At 41.7% G+C, this 17,656-nt stretch overlaps 1 protein-coding gene across 7 annotated transcripts in view; it reads left to right on the top strand.

The window, feature by feature from the left end:
* Positions 1–17,656, top strand: part of ttll5 (tubulin tyrosine ligase-like family, member 5) — a 66,134-nt gene that overhangs the window by 18,544 nt on the left and 29,934 nt on the right. For 6 of the 7 annotated variants that reach the window (XM_004540699.3, XM_076877686.1, XM_076877688.1 and 3 more), the window contains exons 13-28: positions 1,255–1,336; positions 1,678–1,739; positions 5,911–5,966; positions 6,519–6,560; positions 7,412–7,519; positions 7,645–7,736; positions 8,276–8,338; positions 8,879–9,027; positions 9,319–9,565; positions 10,486–10,603; positions 11,021–11,167; positions 11,303–11,394; positions 11,483–11,631; positions 11,909–12,472; positions 12,559–12,746; positions 14,631–14,758. In XM_004540699.3, coding sequence (XP_004540756.1) covers positions 1,255–1,336; positions 1,678–1,739; positions 5,911–5,966; positions 6,519–6,560; positions 7,412–7,519; positions 7,645–7,736; positions 8,276–8,338; positions 8,879–9,027; positions 9,319–9,565; positions 10,486–10,603; positions 11,021–11,167; positions 11,303–11,394; positions 11,483–11,631; positions 11,909–12,472; positions 12,559–12,746; positions 14,631–14,758 — 2,287 coding nt within the window. The remainder of the gene's footprint in view (positions 1–1,254; positions 1,337–1,677; positions 1,740–5,910; positions 5,967–6,518; positions 6,561–7,411; positions 7,520–7,644; positions 7,737–8,275; positions 8,339–8,878; positions 9,028–9,318; positions 9,566–10,485; positions 10,604–11,020; positions 11,168–11,302; positions 11,395–11,482; positions 11,632–11,908; positions 12,473–12,558; positions 12,747–14,630; positions 14,759–17,656) is intronic. The other variant, XM_076877689.1, reaches the window with a different exon arrangement.

A 17,656-nucleotide genomic window follows, 5' to 3' on the forward strand; every position in this document is an offset into this window, starting at 1 on the left:
TCTGCCTCCAGGATTTTATTTTTTGTTCCAACATCTGCAAGTTATTTAGACATGCTCCAGTGTACATACTATACACATCTCGTACAACTCATGGTTTGTTTAATGGTTAACTTCATGAGTTTTTAACTATATACAACATCACATAATTACATTTACTCATCCTTTTAAACTTGATCTGCTCTGTTTTATCAATGTGATACTGAGTGTAAAGCTGGGGCCACTGGTGGCTGTCATGCTGGCTTTTGTGTGCTTAACACTGGCATTGACCTGAGATGTTAGAACAAACAGTGCTGCTTACAGCAGCTTTGAAACCTCCAGCCACCCAGGCCTATTCTCAACATAGCCTGTTCTTTTGAAGTGCCATTAGAGGGATTTTTTTCTCTGCCTCTTTGGCTGGGCTTCACGCTATCCCTGTAAAATACTGCGGTTTCCCTGCACGCTGCTGCTGGGGCCGATGGCTCGTTGGCTTATTGGGTGACACTCCCCAGAACAGTGTGAGAGCTTTCATATGGCACATAGGGCAACTCTGCCACTGTGAGCCATATATCAGTCAGTGAAACAGGAGAGAAAATTGGAGTAGAGTGGATTAATTTTTACATGGGGAACTGCCTGACCACTTTTTTATTGTGTCACTCAGTGCTCAGCTATAACTGGGGTGAAATATATACTATAATAATATATTGTCTAAGGCTTTCTAATTCCCTAGATTTTGCCACTGTAAGTCATGGTCCCAGTTTAGTATCTGAATTTATTTTCCAAGTTAAAAAGATACTAACTTATGATGGTGCTGGAACTCTTTCTGGTGACCATTAGGGCAGTGTCCTTCTAGGTAATATCTAATGAAACTATGTACATTTGACTTTAACCTTCTCAACCAAAATTATTTGCTGGACAGTTTGTTTTTGAGCCACCATCTTATGTAAGAATCTTCATGAGAGATGTGTATATATATGCTTGGTTAAAGCATTTGAGCCAGTCCCTCAGTAGCAGGCACTGGTAAATGTTTCTTTCTTGAATGATTGGGTATATAACATGTGTGTAATCAATAGCAGAAAGTCATGGGCCATGTTGCCAGATGCCACATAATGAGGTTATGACAGAACTCTGGAAGTGCTTCTGACTTTGATATCCTTCATCCTTTAACTGAGCAGATCTGGGAGATTTTTTCTTTTCTTTTTTTTTAGTAATCCTGTTTCTGCTGACTTCTTTGTCTGCAGTAAAACCTTTTGATTCATTTTGTGTTTCCCTCTATAGAACTGTATGGTTTTGATGTGCTCATTGACTCCAACCTCAAACCCTGGTTGTTAGAGGTGAACCTTTCTCCCTCCCTAGCCTGGTGAGTGACTCAATTACTGTATTAAATTGTTGTCATTTGTTATTTCAGGAGGATCTCTTTTCCAAAACACGCAGTACTTTGCAAAAGTATTGAGACACCCCTCATTTCTTTATTATAGTTTGCTTCAAAGGAGCCAGCCTTTCTTTTATTATTTTAAAGTGCTCTTGAGCAGTAGTTCTCCATGTAAAATGTAAAGCTGTAGGTGTTTGTTTTTTAATCATCTCAAGGTTGTAAAATGTTCCTAATTTCAGTGCCATGTTGAAGGCACTCAACTGATGAGCATTTTAGTCTGACATTATATGCCAATAATGTTTTTGTTTGTGAAATCTGCTTATTTACAGTGATGCTCCCTTGGATTTAAAGATAAAGGCCAGCATGATTGCAGACATGTTTTCACTTGTGGGTGAGTGCATCCGGCAGGAATGAATGCAGCTTATATTTAATTCCACAGTTTTGCACAAGTGGGTGGACTTTATAGACAATCACTTCATTTAAAATGTGCACTTTGAGCTTGATGTAGACTTGCATAGGAAATACTGGTGAAATAAAGTAGCCTCAGGCCCTGATACCTCACACATTGGTGTTTGACTATTAGGAAGCAAGTGCTTAGGCTTAGGCATAGATAAAAGCCCTTGTAAGAATGTGTACAGGTATTGGTGAATGGGGCTTGTAGTGAGAAAACACTTTGAGTGCTTAAATAGAAAAGCGCTATATAAGTACCAGTCCATTTACATGTCTGTATCTCCATATTATCAGCCACTAAATAAAAATCAAAGGACAAATCTTGGGAGAATATCGACATTAAAAGTTATGGGGAAAAAGTAAACATTAACAGATGTCAGGTTTAAAGCAAACAGTTGCATTGGTACATGTTAACAATGTTAAAAGGGCAATTACGGGAGCCTTTTTGGAACTTTGTAGGCATCGATCTGACTAAAGTCAAAAAGAATAGTTGTTATAATTCACAACTTGTGACAACAAAACAAGATTATTTTTTTATTGCCTTTTCATATTATCCTAATAAGGACTTATAAATAACTACACATAAAATATTAGCGAAGTCTGTTGGTGTTTTATGTCTCTAAAAGAAAAAAACATATCTTTCAATGTATTGAATTTTTAAATCACCAAATATCGTATCAGTATGAATCTTAAAAATACTATAACGCTGACGTTCCACACCTACAGTAAGCCATCAATATACAAATCGCAACGCAGAATGAAGCTAGATTAACTGTTGAGTAACAAGGAGTCAGAGCCTATAAACAAATTGAACTGAAGATTTAGATGTTCTTTAAGGTTAAATTTTGCATTACTCATGCTTAAGCTCTGGATGGAAAAATACTTAGGCACAATTAAGAGACCATTCAGTGAGCATTTATTGCACAAGTATATATTTGGGGAAAAGACATTATTTTGGCGAGGCTAACATGAAATGAAAAGTGCTGCAAGTATGCTTTTTTTCTGTGCTAGTGTCACTAAAAGCCATAACTGCTAGTTGCTTCTTTTAACCAGCAGGTTTTAAGTGGAGACAGTCGACTATTGTTTAATGCTTAATGTTTTCCTGCATTCCACGAGTTGAGTTTTGCAAAGTGCCAAAAATAGCTGTATGGCTTCCTAATGGGCGCTCCACTGTTGAAAGAACAAATCGTAGCTTTCATTAATTGACATTAAATGACTTGCAGACAAAAAACGTTAACGTAAGCCTACTTTTTGTGGTCATTAAGCCTGGCCCAAGGCAGAGATCAACATTGTTTTTTAATGTTTGCTGCAGGGAAAGAGAGATACTGTGTCTTTGTTATGTTTCCTCCCTTCTTAATTATAAATTCTCATGTAGATGAAGACTTCAGATATGAAACTATAGGAGCCCACATAGTTTTAGACTTTATCCTTTTCTTTGTAGATACAAAATAAATCCGTATACGTGGGGAAAAAGATCTTGATTATTTAACTTTACTTAATACTCTTCTTTATCCTTGTTACCAGTTATATTTTACACAGAGCATACTGATTAGCAGGCGTCCATCTAAAATGGCACCGAACCATTAAGTCTATCTGTGGTCACAGCCTAATGATATTAAAGGAGTGGTGATTACGCCCATGTGAGTGAATGTGTGCACACATGTGCATGTGCGTCTTAACCCTAGGCCATACTGTGGCTTGAAACCCTCTCCACTGGCTCATTAAATGAAAGGGTAGAATCATAAATTGCCAGTTATCTTTGGACGGAGACGTTACTGCGCGTCTGGGGAAAATAAGCGGTGGCATGTAAAACATAGCACATCTATTATGTACCAAACAAACTAAGTCGCTGTTGGCTGATAACACTTGGGCTGCCTCCCAGACCTGTAAATAATGACAGCATTCCATTTGCATTAATTTTCTGCTTGCGTGTAGCTGTCAGTTCTCTGTCACCAGTGTTTGTAATAATTGCCGTGTTTAGGCAAGAGCATGGTGGGGGCCTGAAACTTACCTGACGGCTTGGATGAGGTAGAATAAATAGCCCAGAGCTCTAAGCTGTCAATAGATTTAATTCACCCAAAGTGTGAGAGCAAGATAGAACATAAACCTATTTATTTAAAAGGTCACTGTGACAACTAGTTAGCTATGAAGGAATGTGGGAATCAATAAACAAAAGATTCTAGATTTAAATCTTTTAGACAGGGTGGGAACGTCTTGCTAAGACTGGGGCTCCTCATGGTAGTACATGCCCAGAAGACCTTGCACAGGAGGCGCCCAAGGGGTGCCTGTCCGAACAGATGTCCGAACCTCCTTTCGATGTGGAGGAGTAATGGCTCTACTCTGAATCCCTCCTACAGTAAATGACTGAATTCACTAAGGTAGAGCCCATTCATCTTTAGCCAGAAGCTCATTTACACTGTTGTATCCACGGTCTTTTTCTTTTGGTCCCTTTACTGTCACGTCTCTTTCCCATCACTCGTGAACAAGATCCAAAGGTATTAAACTCCTCCATTTGGGGCAGCATCTTGTTCTTGACCTGGAGTTGGCACACCACCCTTTTCCTGCTGAGAACCGTGGATTCAGACTTGGGGTGCCAATTCACATTTCTGCCGCTTCACACTCAGCTCCAACCTACTCCAGTGCAATCTAGAGGCCACCACCTGATGAAGCCAATACAGCCACATTCTCCCAGGAGGAAAATGGAGTCCCCACCCTTGAGCACCACACCCATTATCTGCAAGAAGTGTAAATGACATTCAGTTTCCTATCCTTAACCTAAACACATGGTGGAAAGTAACTGTTTTGTCCACCAGGGAAAACCCCAGCATATAGGCAGGGACCTGGGGGGATACTAGTGCCCCTACCTGCTGCCTCTCCTCGAGGGAAACTCCAGATTGAAGCAGAGTCCCATAGATGGGTTCTAGACCCAATGTGTGTGTTCAGGTGAGCCCAATTATATCTAGTGGGTATCTTTCAACTTCACACATTAGCTCAGGCTCTTTCCCCATCAGAGAGGTGGCGTTCCATGTCCAAAGAGCTTATTTCACCAGCTAGAGATCAGACTGCCGAGGCCTCCACCCTTGAAAGTCACCCACCCACCATACATTGCACCTGAACCCTGTAGTGCCTTCTGCAGGTGGTGAACCCAAAAGAAGGTGGGCACATGTTGCCTCTTTGGGCTTTGTCCGAATGGGCCGAATGGACTAAAGTTTAGCCACCAAGCACTTCCATGCTTCCTCAAGGGTGTGGCCCCAAGGTTACTGGGGCCTCAAGGGTGTGGCCCCAGTAACCTTGTACCAGGCAGGGTTAGAATCAGTCTCGCACAGAGTCGCAAAGGTTTGAAAATAATAATGTTTAATTTATAAACAAAAACAGACTGAATGCCAGTTCTTGCGATCACTATGAATCAGTCTGCACTGATGAGCAGAATTCATCTGCAGGAGACTTGGCTCAACTTGTTGCCAACTTTTTTTAAAGTAGTTATATTCCTATGTAAAAGCAAGGCAGCTGAGCATCTTTGCCAATTTGCTGTTAAATAGCTGATTTTTCCTAATTCCTCACATTTAATTACCAATTTATCCCAAACACATTGCATGCAATTGTCAACCTAACCCTGTTCAGTTGTAAAGTCATAAGGGACTAACTCTTCTAACTCATCTTGATGCACCAAAGTTTTCAACTGTCTGCGAGTAGTCACAGACCAACTCCCCATCTTCAAAGCAGGCATTTCAAAGGCAACAATATTGCAAGTTCCTTGCATATAGTCGCAGTAATTTTAGTTGTACAGTGATCTCCAACTACTGTTTTCTATAGTGTGACTGTAGCTTAAGAAACAAACCCATTCAGCATCAGGGCCTGGGTTGCATTATGCTGCAGTGGGTCCCTATTTTGAAACACTTCTTTCTGACCTAAATGTATTTTTAAAAAATTCATGTATTTGATATAGCATGATATTGTTTAATTTATTGCCTTTCTGTCGCTCTATGCTCCACATTGGTTTCTTGCACAAACATTAAGAAGTTGATGCAATACATGAAGGTCATGGGAATGTAACATATTTAAGACCTGATGTCATAAACATGCCCCTTTATGGCTCTTCTGTATCCCTGCAGGCTTTGTGTGTCAGGACCCCCTGTCGAGACAGCCTCGCTCTGACCAAAGAACACAGGTAGTGGTGGACACCAGCACACACGCGAACACAACCGTCAAGCCAAGCATTGCACTCATTCACCCTTCCTTGTGAAACATTCCCATTCTTGTCTTCATGTCTCTGTAGTTACACTACATTCCTGCCACTGCCACTGAGCTCTTCTCTTACCCTAATGGAAAACTCACTGTAATGCAAAACAACTGCTAATGCAATTACAGTGTTTGAGTGACCTCAGTTTGTAAGTGCTACACTCTCAGTGGCTTATTGTTTTATCATTTCTAATCAAGTGACTAATGCTCTCTCTAGGCCTTGTTGCCTAATGATGCCACAACAGCTAATACACTTGGCTACCTCCACTCGACTACTGCACTAAGATCTGGCAAAGGACCTGCTGGAGGGATATTACTAAATCAGACAGATTTCTGCTCCACCTTATATTGTGTAAAAGGCCTGTTTAGACATAAAGTAACAATGTTTCATTGTTGTATGTTGATGTGGTTTGGATGTTGTCTGTATGTGCCTTGATACAGGCTCAATGCTGATGCAGTGTGTTCACCCATTTCCTCTTAGAAACTTTTTTCTGCACATCCAGCCACTACACACAGCAGAGTGGTAAGCTTTTTTTTTTGTTGACTCAGACGTATTAATCTTCCTTTGCTTTGTCCCTTTGCAATTCCCTGATGCCTGTTTCATTACCGGTAAGAAATCGCTTGCTGCTTTTTGCTTATTTGATTATGTGGCTAAAGCAATTTTTCACAGGGACAGACAGATGGCTTATATAAATCCTTAATGCTGCGTTTATAGTCAAAGCTTCGTTAGCAAAAGCACTTAACAAGCCGCAATGCGCTACTTTGCGTAATGAGTCGAAAAACTTTCTTCCCGATGCTTCAGGCACACCTAAATCAAGCCAAACACTAGCTGTTGAAGAACTTCAGGGGCCCATAGAGAACCTGTCCTATCCCTTCACTCTGATCAGGGGCAACAGTTGAGACCTTTTCTGAGGGATTAAGCCTTGTCACTTTTTGGCTGCCTTTGTATCCCCACTATCCGTGTCAGGGTAATTAAATATAATCCCCCTGCTATTCAGATGACAAATTTTATATGTGATCATGCAGGGTTGTGCCCCTCTATCTGGCCCGAGTTCCAAAACTGCATGCCAAAGTTGTCAGTCACAGCCTAGTAGTGCATGCAGCAGGGAGACAACCAGAAATGCCACTGCTTAACAAAAGCACTCTATTTCTGTGGCGAAGACAAAAGAGGAGAACGGGGTTTTGGTTATCTGTGATGTAGCTTCTACATTTTCAACTTAACATACAAATAGATTTTTGTGGATTACCCTTACGGCCTTTTGTTCATCCTGATTATGAAGCACCTGATTTGCTTTAACAAAACTGGATTGAAAAGAGGAAACATATTACACCGTTTTTATCAAAAACTGTTTGCATCGTCTCCGCTTCTTGTAGCGACAGAGGCCGACGTCAACCAACATCTCAGAAACCGAGGATCTTAAGGACAAGCGAGGAGCTAAGCATGGCCAAGGAGACAGCACTCTGAACCTAACTGTTGAGGAGGTAAGGTCTTAATAAAGATGTTGTGTAAAGTACTTTTAGTATAGGCTGTGTAACTGTATTTTTTCTGTATAAACATTGCTTCTTTTTTTTAATAGATGGTATTTTACTTTCCTTCACTAATATAGATCAGAGTGCTGCGGAGCATAAAGGAAGAGTATGAAAGACGAGGAGGTTTCATTAGGATCTTCCCCACCGCGGATACATGGGAGCTCTATGGGTAATCTGAGCCAGGAAAGAACAGACAGATCCCTTGTAGGCCGCAAGGGAAGTTTGTCTGTAATGTTACTCATTACTGATACTGTGCTCAGATAAGCAGGACATTTAGCTTAAAGCCAGACTAAGCGACTCCTGTTTGCATTTGCTAATTTAACCACCAAACTACGATATAGCTCCAGAGTCACTGGAAACTTGTTGGAGTCTATGTTCCAAAAAAAATGATCCCACAGTGACTTTATATTAAAATGCTATTAAACTCCTATTAAGAGAGGAAATCCATCATTGTGCTTAAAATTTATATTCCTATATGAGGATTAGTTGCATGATTAAACCTCCGTTAGCAGCAGGGTATTTTGTGGCATTTTTAAAAGCGTTTTATTGAGCGGTCTGGGGAGCTATTGGTGCAGTTAATACCCGTTCCTTCCACAGGATCACAGAAGTCTCATTTTTAACACATTTGCCACAAATAAAGACGCCGGAGCTCACTGGGGCCCCTGCCTTTATGATTATTGTAATTTGCTTATTATCTTCTTCTCTCAGAGGATATCTTGAGTCCAAGACATCAATGAACTTCGTGTTGGCAAACAGACTTTTCCATGGAAGGTAAGCATTTCCATTGTGGTCGGGATGGGAAATAAATCTCTCCATCAGTTTGTGGAAATGGTGGGATTGTAACGTGGCATTTGTTTGGTCTTTTGACTGGATAGGTGAGACGAACAGCTGAATAGATGACACACAGTCAGCTTTTCCAGCGCGCGCCTGTGTCTATGTGGCATTGTGGCATTGTGGCATCGATTCGGGGGCAGGAAGGGAAAGATAGTCACAGATGAATTGTGCCGTTTTATTGAACCGCATTTTTGTTATTGTAGTACAACGTTCATTTAGGTTATTTGAATCTGCGCAGGCTTTCAAAATTTAACCACAGGTTTGACTGTATTGACTGGAGATTTGTCCCCCGACTAAGCTAAGATTTTCCATATTCATTAGGTAGTGAGTTCAGGGAGATGGTTGCTGCTGCAGTACCTAACTTAAAGTTGAAATTTACAGCTGTTTCTCTGCTTTATACTTGTTGATAATATCCATATAAATCATTATTCTTGTTGTTATTATCATTGCGTTGACACGTCTTGCTCTGCCTCGCAGGAATGTGAATGGGAATGTGCAGCTGCAGGTGGACGTGGTCCATGGCTGTCACGTTGTCCAGTATGAGAGGAAGCTGCTGTCTCTGGAGGCACGAAAGAGGAGACAGCGCCACCTGACTCATGGCTCTGCTGCAAGGAAGAAAAAATCGGGTAAACTCAATGTGTTCTTTCTTTTTTTTTTCCTTCAGTTTGAAATAACTTTTTTTTTTCCAAAACTAGGAAGAGTGTAGCTAAGTAGAACAACATCTCACGCTAATGCACTTTTGGTTCCAATAAATAACTCCCCTGTGTCACGGTAAGGTTGGCCAAATATGACTCTGTATGAGTTCATTTCATTGCAGCAACAATAAAAAGCCTATTTTGAGTGCATGTGTGTATTTTATCCCAAATGCCAGTGATGCAACTGACATTTGTCTTTTCTTGCTGTGTTGCATACCTCAGGGAAGGAATCCAAGGCCTCCCTGACTGAGAACAGCAGTCAGGAGGGAGAGGAGTGTGCTCAGGAGGAGGTGAAACAAGCTCTTGAGCCAGTTTCACACAAGGCTTTGGTAGCAGAGCAAAGAAAACAAGTGGCCACACCACTGGAGCGATGCCACAGTAAGGCTCAGTCCAGCTCAGAGGCAGCCGTGCACAATGCCAGCCCTACAGTCAACCTGCTCAACATCCTTCAACAGGGCTGGGAACTCAGGTCAGTTTGCATTCTGGGCTGCTGCTCCCATTCGTCCTCATTGAGTAAGGAGTACTGTGAAGTTGCAGGTAGAAACGAGGACGAACATTTACACGTGTTGATGTTTTAATTCCTCTCACTACCTCTGACTGGCTGGGCCTCAACGAAAGTCAGTGTTATTCTTGTACGCCATTGAGTCCAGACATAATAGTTTACTTTTTAACTTTTTCTGCTTTGATGAAAACACAGTTTTAACTTAGATTGAAGCACATGGCACTTCAGTAAAAGGGGGCATGAAAAAGTGTTAAGGTTCATGATGGGTCTGCAGAAGGTCCCGCAATTTAAGTAGTTTGTGACCGTCTAGTAAATAAACGTTGGTTTATTAGCACAGGCAGTAGCTTTCCTTTTCCTGAGCTACAAGTAAACAGTCATTGTTTGAAAATGGTATAAAAGCAGATGTAAAGGGTTCAAAATTTGCTGAGGATCAAGACACTCACTTTTCTTTAAATAAAGACACGCAGATACAATATGCTTTCACCACTGTACTTAGACTCAACAAAGGCTGCAGTCTCCTGTCATTTCAAACGTGTGCCTGAAATTATAATTTCAGGAAGAATTACGATAACAAGTCTGAGTTTGTAGAAATTCCTTAGTGCTTGCCAGGACTGTGCACGAAGCTGGGAAATTATAGTATAGCATGTCTTTGTTTGTGTTTGACAGCTACAATGTTCTGGCAGTACTCTCTCCAGGTTCACCTGGGCCACGAAGACAGTTTGTCATTTTGATACTGATACAGGACAAGATACAGACAAGATGCACTGTGTTCCAACAGCATTCTGTTATCAGCTATTGTTGCATATTTCTATTTTTCATTGCTTTATATTTGCTTTGCCTTTGATGCTTTTTCCTCTCTCTTTTCTGCTTTTACCTCTCCTCTTCAGCAAAGTGCAGGCTCGTATTGCTTTCTCCTCTTACCTGCAGCGAGTCCAGCAAAGACTGTTAGCAGAAAGCAGAGACAACACCATCTCAGCTTGGCCCGACAATGGCAACGATCAAATGGTACAGCTATAGCATTTTTTTTTAACTCCTTGTAAAAAATGAAAGCAATCGAACACTCTGTAACTTTGTTTTCTCTGTATGTATGTGTGCATGTCAGTTTCCCTTATTATTCCTCTGTTACTCATCTGCACCGTGGAAATCTGCACGTGGCATTTGTAGCCACATAGAAGGAAAACGTGGACTCTGTAAAAGAGAGTCTGTTTGGAAAGTTTGCATTGTAATGGCATACATCATCATCATCAGCAGCAACCTTAAAAAACCTGAGGAAAATCAGTGTAAAATCGTGCCTATCTCTGATCTTTAAATTCAAAAGTGTTTTAAAGTGAGTCAGACCCAGAGTTAAGACGACAGAGACGGCTCAATGAATCAGTGATTCGGGAAACTGATGATAAAAGTTTTTTTTCTTTGTCTTTACAGGAGCTCGTGATTTGCTTTCTGAGAAAAGCAGCCAGTAACCTTCAACAAAACATAAAGGTAGTCTTGCCCAGTCGGCAGTTACCACTCCAAGACCGCAGACGCATCCTGTCCCATCAGTTAGGGGAGTTTATCCACTGTTATAACAAGGTACCCCTTCCCAGACTGTAGAGTCATTGCAGAATTACAATTCAGAGAGGTGCTTGAAACACAAAGGACATTGAGCTGTTTATTTCCAACAGTCAAAGTACATCTGCAGTTCTGTTCTTTTCTCTATGTTCCCAGGAAACTGAACATATGGTGAAAAAACAGGAGATTAGTAAAGAGGAGCGTTGTGTTAATCCTAAAGTGTTTCAAGAGTACATCAGTGCAGCCAGGTTAGTGATTTGGCTCAACTTTTTTGAGCCAAGTTTTCTGTTACACACATTTATTTCATGTCTTTTTTTTTTCTTCTTGAACTAACAGTGAAAACGACCTGGAGGAAGTACTGACATTCTACACGCAGAAAAATAAATCGGCCACCGTCTTCCTAGGAACAAAAGTCAGAGGCATTAAGAAAGATGTTCGTGAAGCAAATGCCTCAAGAGATTCAGGAAACTGTGATAATTCTAAATGTGAGTTTCTTGTTTCTTTTCCCATGTATGCTTTTTGTTTTTTCTACTGTACATCTGGTTCATGTTTTAATTTTTTATCATTCAAGCATAGTAAACAGGAACTGTTTAGATTTGTGAATCTAGAACAGTGAAAGGAAAAAAGATTGAGTCATCTGGGGTGAAGAAAAGGTCAGCTTCAAATGATTAGAACTTACTGCGGGAAAACAAATGTGTGTCAGAGCTGAGGAATGAGTAACTGATGATAAAGGAGCTCTGGCTTATTTCCTCCTTTGAACAGCTTTGGCCGTGGAAGCGGATTCAGAGTTGTCGCTCCTAACAGGGAAAGTCAGCTCCGACTCAGACAATAAGGCCACTGATGGTCAGCCTTCTTTTTGTTTGCTGCCTGAAGACATACGGGCTGAAGTAAGAATGGTTAAAACCCAGCCAGAAGTCCAGTCGTCTCAACACCGCTCCAGTTTTCCTGTGACCTTGGACTGCGTGCACAATCATGTGCAGCACTGCTCTCCTGCATCCCTGCCTCTTCACTGTCCACCGCCGCCTCCACCTCCTCAGCCACCATCTTATGCACAGTCCTTGGCAAAGTCTCACCTCTGCCATTCTGAGAGTATTTCTGACCCTCCCGCATACACCTCTGCCCATGTGGTCACACAACCTCCAAGGGTCCTGTGGACGGCTGCGCCCACGGGCTCAAATGCGGCGACTACAGGGCCATCGACACAGGTGCTCAGAAGAATTCAGTCCTTTACCTCATCCATGGCTGGCTCTGCAGCGGCCTCGTCCGTTCCAAGTGCCACACACATCTATAGCCAGAAGCTCTCTAGACCCACATCTGCAGGCCAAGGTAATCTTTCCTGCACGGCGTGCTGGTGTTTCAAATCAAATTCACAAAGATGTTCTCACCTTTTCCTTTTTGTTTTTCTTTCTCAGTGATCAGGAGGAGCACTTCCAGTAAGCTCAAGTCAAACTCAGTGGGAGCTTTCAGGGAGTTGAGCACTCTGACCGCCCAGGCCCAGTCCAACCAGCAGGCCTTCATCTCAGCCCTGCAGAAACTGGCAGACAAGCAGGTTGCTCACCACTATGCCAGCTCCAGTCACATCAACCTGCTGACACAACATGTAAGTTTATTATGCTCTCAGCTTCTGCAGCTCTGTGACTCAACAGCTACAACTACTTTGAGTAAGAAACTATGTTGAGTTATTAAGCAACTGTAAACTGATCTGTGTAATGGTTCATGTAAGGAAGAAGAATCTGGCCTCTCTGCAGTAGTCCTCTCACTGTGAGGTCTTTGATATTTCTCTTTGTTGATGTGTAAACCTGGCTCAGGCCCCACGCTGATCGGCGGCATCTAACTGCTTATTCATTCAGCAGACCTGTTGGAGCCCGAGGGTCTGCACCTTCCTTCTTCAGCCTTCAGCTCGCCTGCAGTCTGCGGGCTGGGGTTGGTATGGGGGTGGGTCTAGGAACTGGAGTTTGAAGCTGGCCGGCCCAAACAGTGGTGAGCAGCGTCAGCCCCTCAGCTCTGTGTGAGGTCTCATTATCAGAAGCACCATGGGGGAGTGATTTCTGTTGATACTTAACAAGCAGCCACCTTTTTTTTCTTCTTTTTTTGTGGTAATTGATGCTTATAAATCAAGGAATGTGGCAAATTGGCACCAAGCAGGGGAGTGGCAACTTGGTTGTCTCTATCACCACCTTGTCGCATATTTCCCAAAGGTTTGCCCTTCAGCTTTGGGAGCCCATCAACCTTTCATTCTTCCTCCTGTTCCTTCACCTCCTCTTCTGCATCGCTGGATTATTTATTTATTTATTTTCAGTCAGAGATTTTTGCGATGGCACCAGACCACACAGGCGGCAGTTTTATGGCTTCCTTATGACTGTATATTATTCTGTCTATCTGAAAGGTGTTTGCTGTATTTCCTGTCGGTAGTTAATCCTCAACATGGCAGCAGCTTATTTTTCAGAGTAAAGTAGTTCAGTGTTTTGCACTTAAAGGCTTAGAGTACATTTGCTTTTTGCTTTTTTTTCCAGGACTGAGATTTGAAGTCATTAAATCACTTGCTGGACTAAATGGAGAACTTTGTAAACATGAACAACACCCTGTTGCACAGTTGACTCCGTAATTACTCACTCTCATGCTAGGGCACATATACAAAACAGAAACTGAAATTGAGTAAAGCCAGACATGCTGAACATCAATGAAGTGAATATACTCCTGGGCTGTGATATATTGATGGGCATATATGTGCATACACAGCTTGTGCCTTGAGTGAAAAGATTTCTTTTGACAGATCTATACTCCCATTTTGGTCTCTTGACATGTTATATTACATGTTCTCCAAAGGTTGTTTTAATTTCTGCAGATTATATTAAACACTTTATAAAAACATATGACCAGTCTACCTTAATAAACCCCAATAAACCAGAGCTGTAGCTATGTAACAAAACGCCAACACTCTCTTTATTAATGCCATGCAAGGCCCAGCAGCTTCAGTTTTTTTCCCATTGGTCCTTTAGTGCACAGAAGGAAATAAAGTAAATAAAGCACCGCAGCGTTATGTTTAATTCTCCCACCAGATTTCATCGAGCATCATTCCCAGGCTAGCACAGAGCAGTACTGGGGCGCTTTTGCCACACAAGTGCTGATGTGGTTGCAAACACTGTTGGCCTGGAAAGTCATGATAGCTGATTCTGTTGAGGATGCAGGAGGGGGAGGGGACCGCTTAGATTTAGTGCTGAGCGGAGACTGGCTGCGCCATGTGCTGTGTGTACATTTCACACAGCCCCCAGATACGAAAGATGGAGGTGATTGGCGTATGAAGAAACACAATGTTCCACCTAATCTTATTCATCACTTCTCTGTATTTAGACATGGGATCACTATTAGCGAGATGTTTGTTTGTACTTATACAGAAAGTGCGGTTACAAGTACATTATGCTTGTAAAATGCAATCAAGATGAATCCTCCCTTCAAGTTTTTAAGCCTTCCTCTCTGCCCACAGTTGACCAACCTGAACCTGGCGAACAAGATGCTGAGCAGAGAGAGCTTCACACTGAACCCTAAAGCTGCTACAATCCAAGGACCAGTGAGAGCTGTTCACCCTGAAACAGATCTACCGAACAGCACTGGGTGAGTCCAAGGAAGTATAACTTACAATAATCTCCCCTTGGAATAATGGTTTGGATCCAACATGAGTTCTCAACAAAGAACTCTTAAAATCCAGATATCCAAGATGCTTTCTACTGCATTGTAAAGTCTGTATATGCACAGAATGTAAGCATAAATAAAGTCCCAGTACAGCAAAGGCCTCAAGCTAATTTAAGACGACCAGTAGATGGACAGCTGTATGGTTTCAACTTTGGGCATAAAACACTTGAGACAGCGTCAAACATGTAAGTAAAGTAACATTAACCAAAACCCTGACAGTGAAGCAGAAGAGGAGGTGAAGGAACAGGAGGAAGAACGAAAGGCTGATGGGCTCCCAAAGCTGAAGGCCAAACCTTTGGTGCACAGCGACTGGAATTTCATTTTAATACGACTCTGTTCTTTAAAAGAAAAATTGGTTTAGCCACATCTGAAAATTGCATTTGTTGGATATAGATGCACTGGAAAGCACACTTTATTTACATTTACTCTTCAGAATTGGTTCACAGATGCCTCTCTGTTAGCTCGCTTTTGCATTTAGCACATATGGTGTCTCTGCTACTTTGCAAAAGCTTCAGTGCTGCTTCTGGTCAAGTTTCACCATTGTGCTCATGTGTACTATTTATTTGCTCTCCCCTGAGGCAGCAGACACAGATTAGTGCATTACAGTCTCAGTGGGGTTCACTGCCAAGGTAAACAGCGTGTCCTTCCTTTGACAGACTTAAGTTTGAGATGTGCACAGATGTTGGAGTCAGGACACACAGAATCTAAGAATGCCTGAAGCATTCAAATTAATGTTTAACTTTCATGAATATTCTTTGCTATTCTCAAGATTAATGTTTGTAAAAGCTTCAGAAAAGCTGTTCAGTGTGACTCCCTTTGGCTAAACTACTGTCTTGGGGATTGTCTGCATAATCACTTTTATGCTATAATTACTATAAGTACTGTGCTTTAGTGTAGTATATACAGTAAGTATAAAGCCTGTTTGGTGAGGCTCATTACATTCTAAAGACTTTTTAAAGGCTTCTGACAATTTATTAGATTAAAGAAGTTTGTCTCTGGAAAGGGAATGAGAATTTCCAACACCCCTTTGGGCAGGCTAGTTTATCTGCAGGCAGGGAATTGGGTCTTTTGTTCCCCTTTTTAGCTGTGCTCCGTGGACATAAGTAGTTGTAGAATTGGCTGCTGAGTGTCGGCGTTATGTGGAGCATGCTGGCAGCTGAAAGCGTTCTGTTGGAGCGGTGCTGGAGGCAGTGGTACAATGTCAACACCCACAAAGTCTGTCTACTCAAGGCTCTCGCCTCAGTACCCACTGAAATTCCTCCTTCTTCACCCCGGCTCACTGCGCTGAGAATAGGAGGAAGGAAGGAGAAGGAAAATGATCGCATCATCATGGCTTATGGCACCAGACCAGGATTATAAACCTATAGGCAAAGAGGGGAAACCTTAAGTGTGTCATCTTCTTCTTTTATTTGCTTATGTGTGAGTGGCAGTGTCTCAGACTGCTTGGCCCTGATTTTGGACTCTGTTTTTCCAGTCCTGCCCTTCCTTATGTATGGAGCTGTCAGGGAATTCCTGGAATGTCTGGCCTTTTCCCTTTTAAAAATGTTTTTATTCCCACAAACTAAAGAGAGACTATTAATAGCTTATATCATTTTTACAGATAGATTCACAACAGAAATCACGCTTTGAGCGATGCAGTCCTCTGACGAATCAGAGTTACAGTGTGATTTCAGACATTGCATTTGCTTTTCCATATCATGTTTAAACACTTCATTCATCAGAAAATAAACTGGCCCACGATGCTCTTGCAAAAGAGATTCTAAGATTTAAAAATGTTTGTTCAGGTTTGCCTTTCAGCTATTCACATTTCAGAATTACACTTTCACAAATCTAAAGAGAGAAAATAAATTAGCGTTTACTTGCAATACAAAAAGCTCTTGAGGGCCCCGGAACACCGAGCCCTTGGTTAGGAATTATCTACATGAAATGTCTTTAATAAGATATTAGGATAAAATGTCTTGATTTCATCCCGACTCTGTTTCTTAAAACACAGAATTTCCTGAGCCCCCTCCCCCTACGTTCGGGCTCATGGCTTGTGCCAAACATACTGAAACTGTTAAGCGCACTGGCTCTTAAAGCAACCACAGGGGTGAAGTATGATGGGTTTCAAAGTGTAGCATGGCTCTTTGAAGTGCTGCTGCCAGGATCTGCCAGGTATGCTGCATCAGCACTCTTAGAGCTCCTGCCTAAATTCAGTGTGCTGACAGTCAGGGGGCTTTGAACCCATACGGCCCATCTTCATATACTTATGGGGTAAGTTGGTGATCTCTTCCGGTGTCGGACCTCCTGGTACATTTATGATAATTTACATTCAGTGTACCTATAAATTGAGGTGTTGGATTACTTTGAAATACTTGACACCTTTTACTTTGTTTAAAAGTATTTTCTGTTACTTAAGTTTGCTAATACCGCTTGTGGTCTGAGTTTGCACTGGACCTCCATGTGGTCATGTATTATTATTAAGTCAGCAGCTGGTCATGGTTGGTTCTCACCATTTGTGTTTGTTATGTGAATAGTTATTGCTGTCTTATTACCAGAGCCGCAAACGTTCCTCTCTGTTTTCTTCCCCTCTACGTTCATACCAGCTTTGTGTTTTGAGAAATGCCACAACCCTGCTTACACAAGGTATTTTTAGTCCTGTTCAATACTTTGTTAGATTGGTGTTTTACTTGGTTGAATTTTCTAGAGGCGAATGATTCCAAAGGGTTTTAAGGCGGTCCATTTTCTAAACCAACAGCTCGAGTAATCAGAAAAACGCTGGTGAAAATGTAAAAATTCTTTGATGGGGGACAGATTCCCACAAAATTGGTCTGATGTCTC

Source organism: Maylandia zebra, linkage group LG19 (genome assembly GCF_041146795.1).
Source record: "Maylandia zebra isolate NMK-2024a linkage group LG19, Mzebra_GT3a, whole genome shotgun sequence".
Classification (NCBI taxonomy): Eukaryota; Metazoa; Chordata; class Actinopteri; order Cichliformes; family Cichlidae; genus Maylandia; species Maylandia zebra.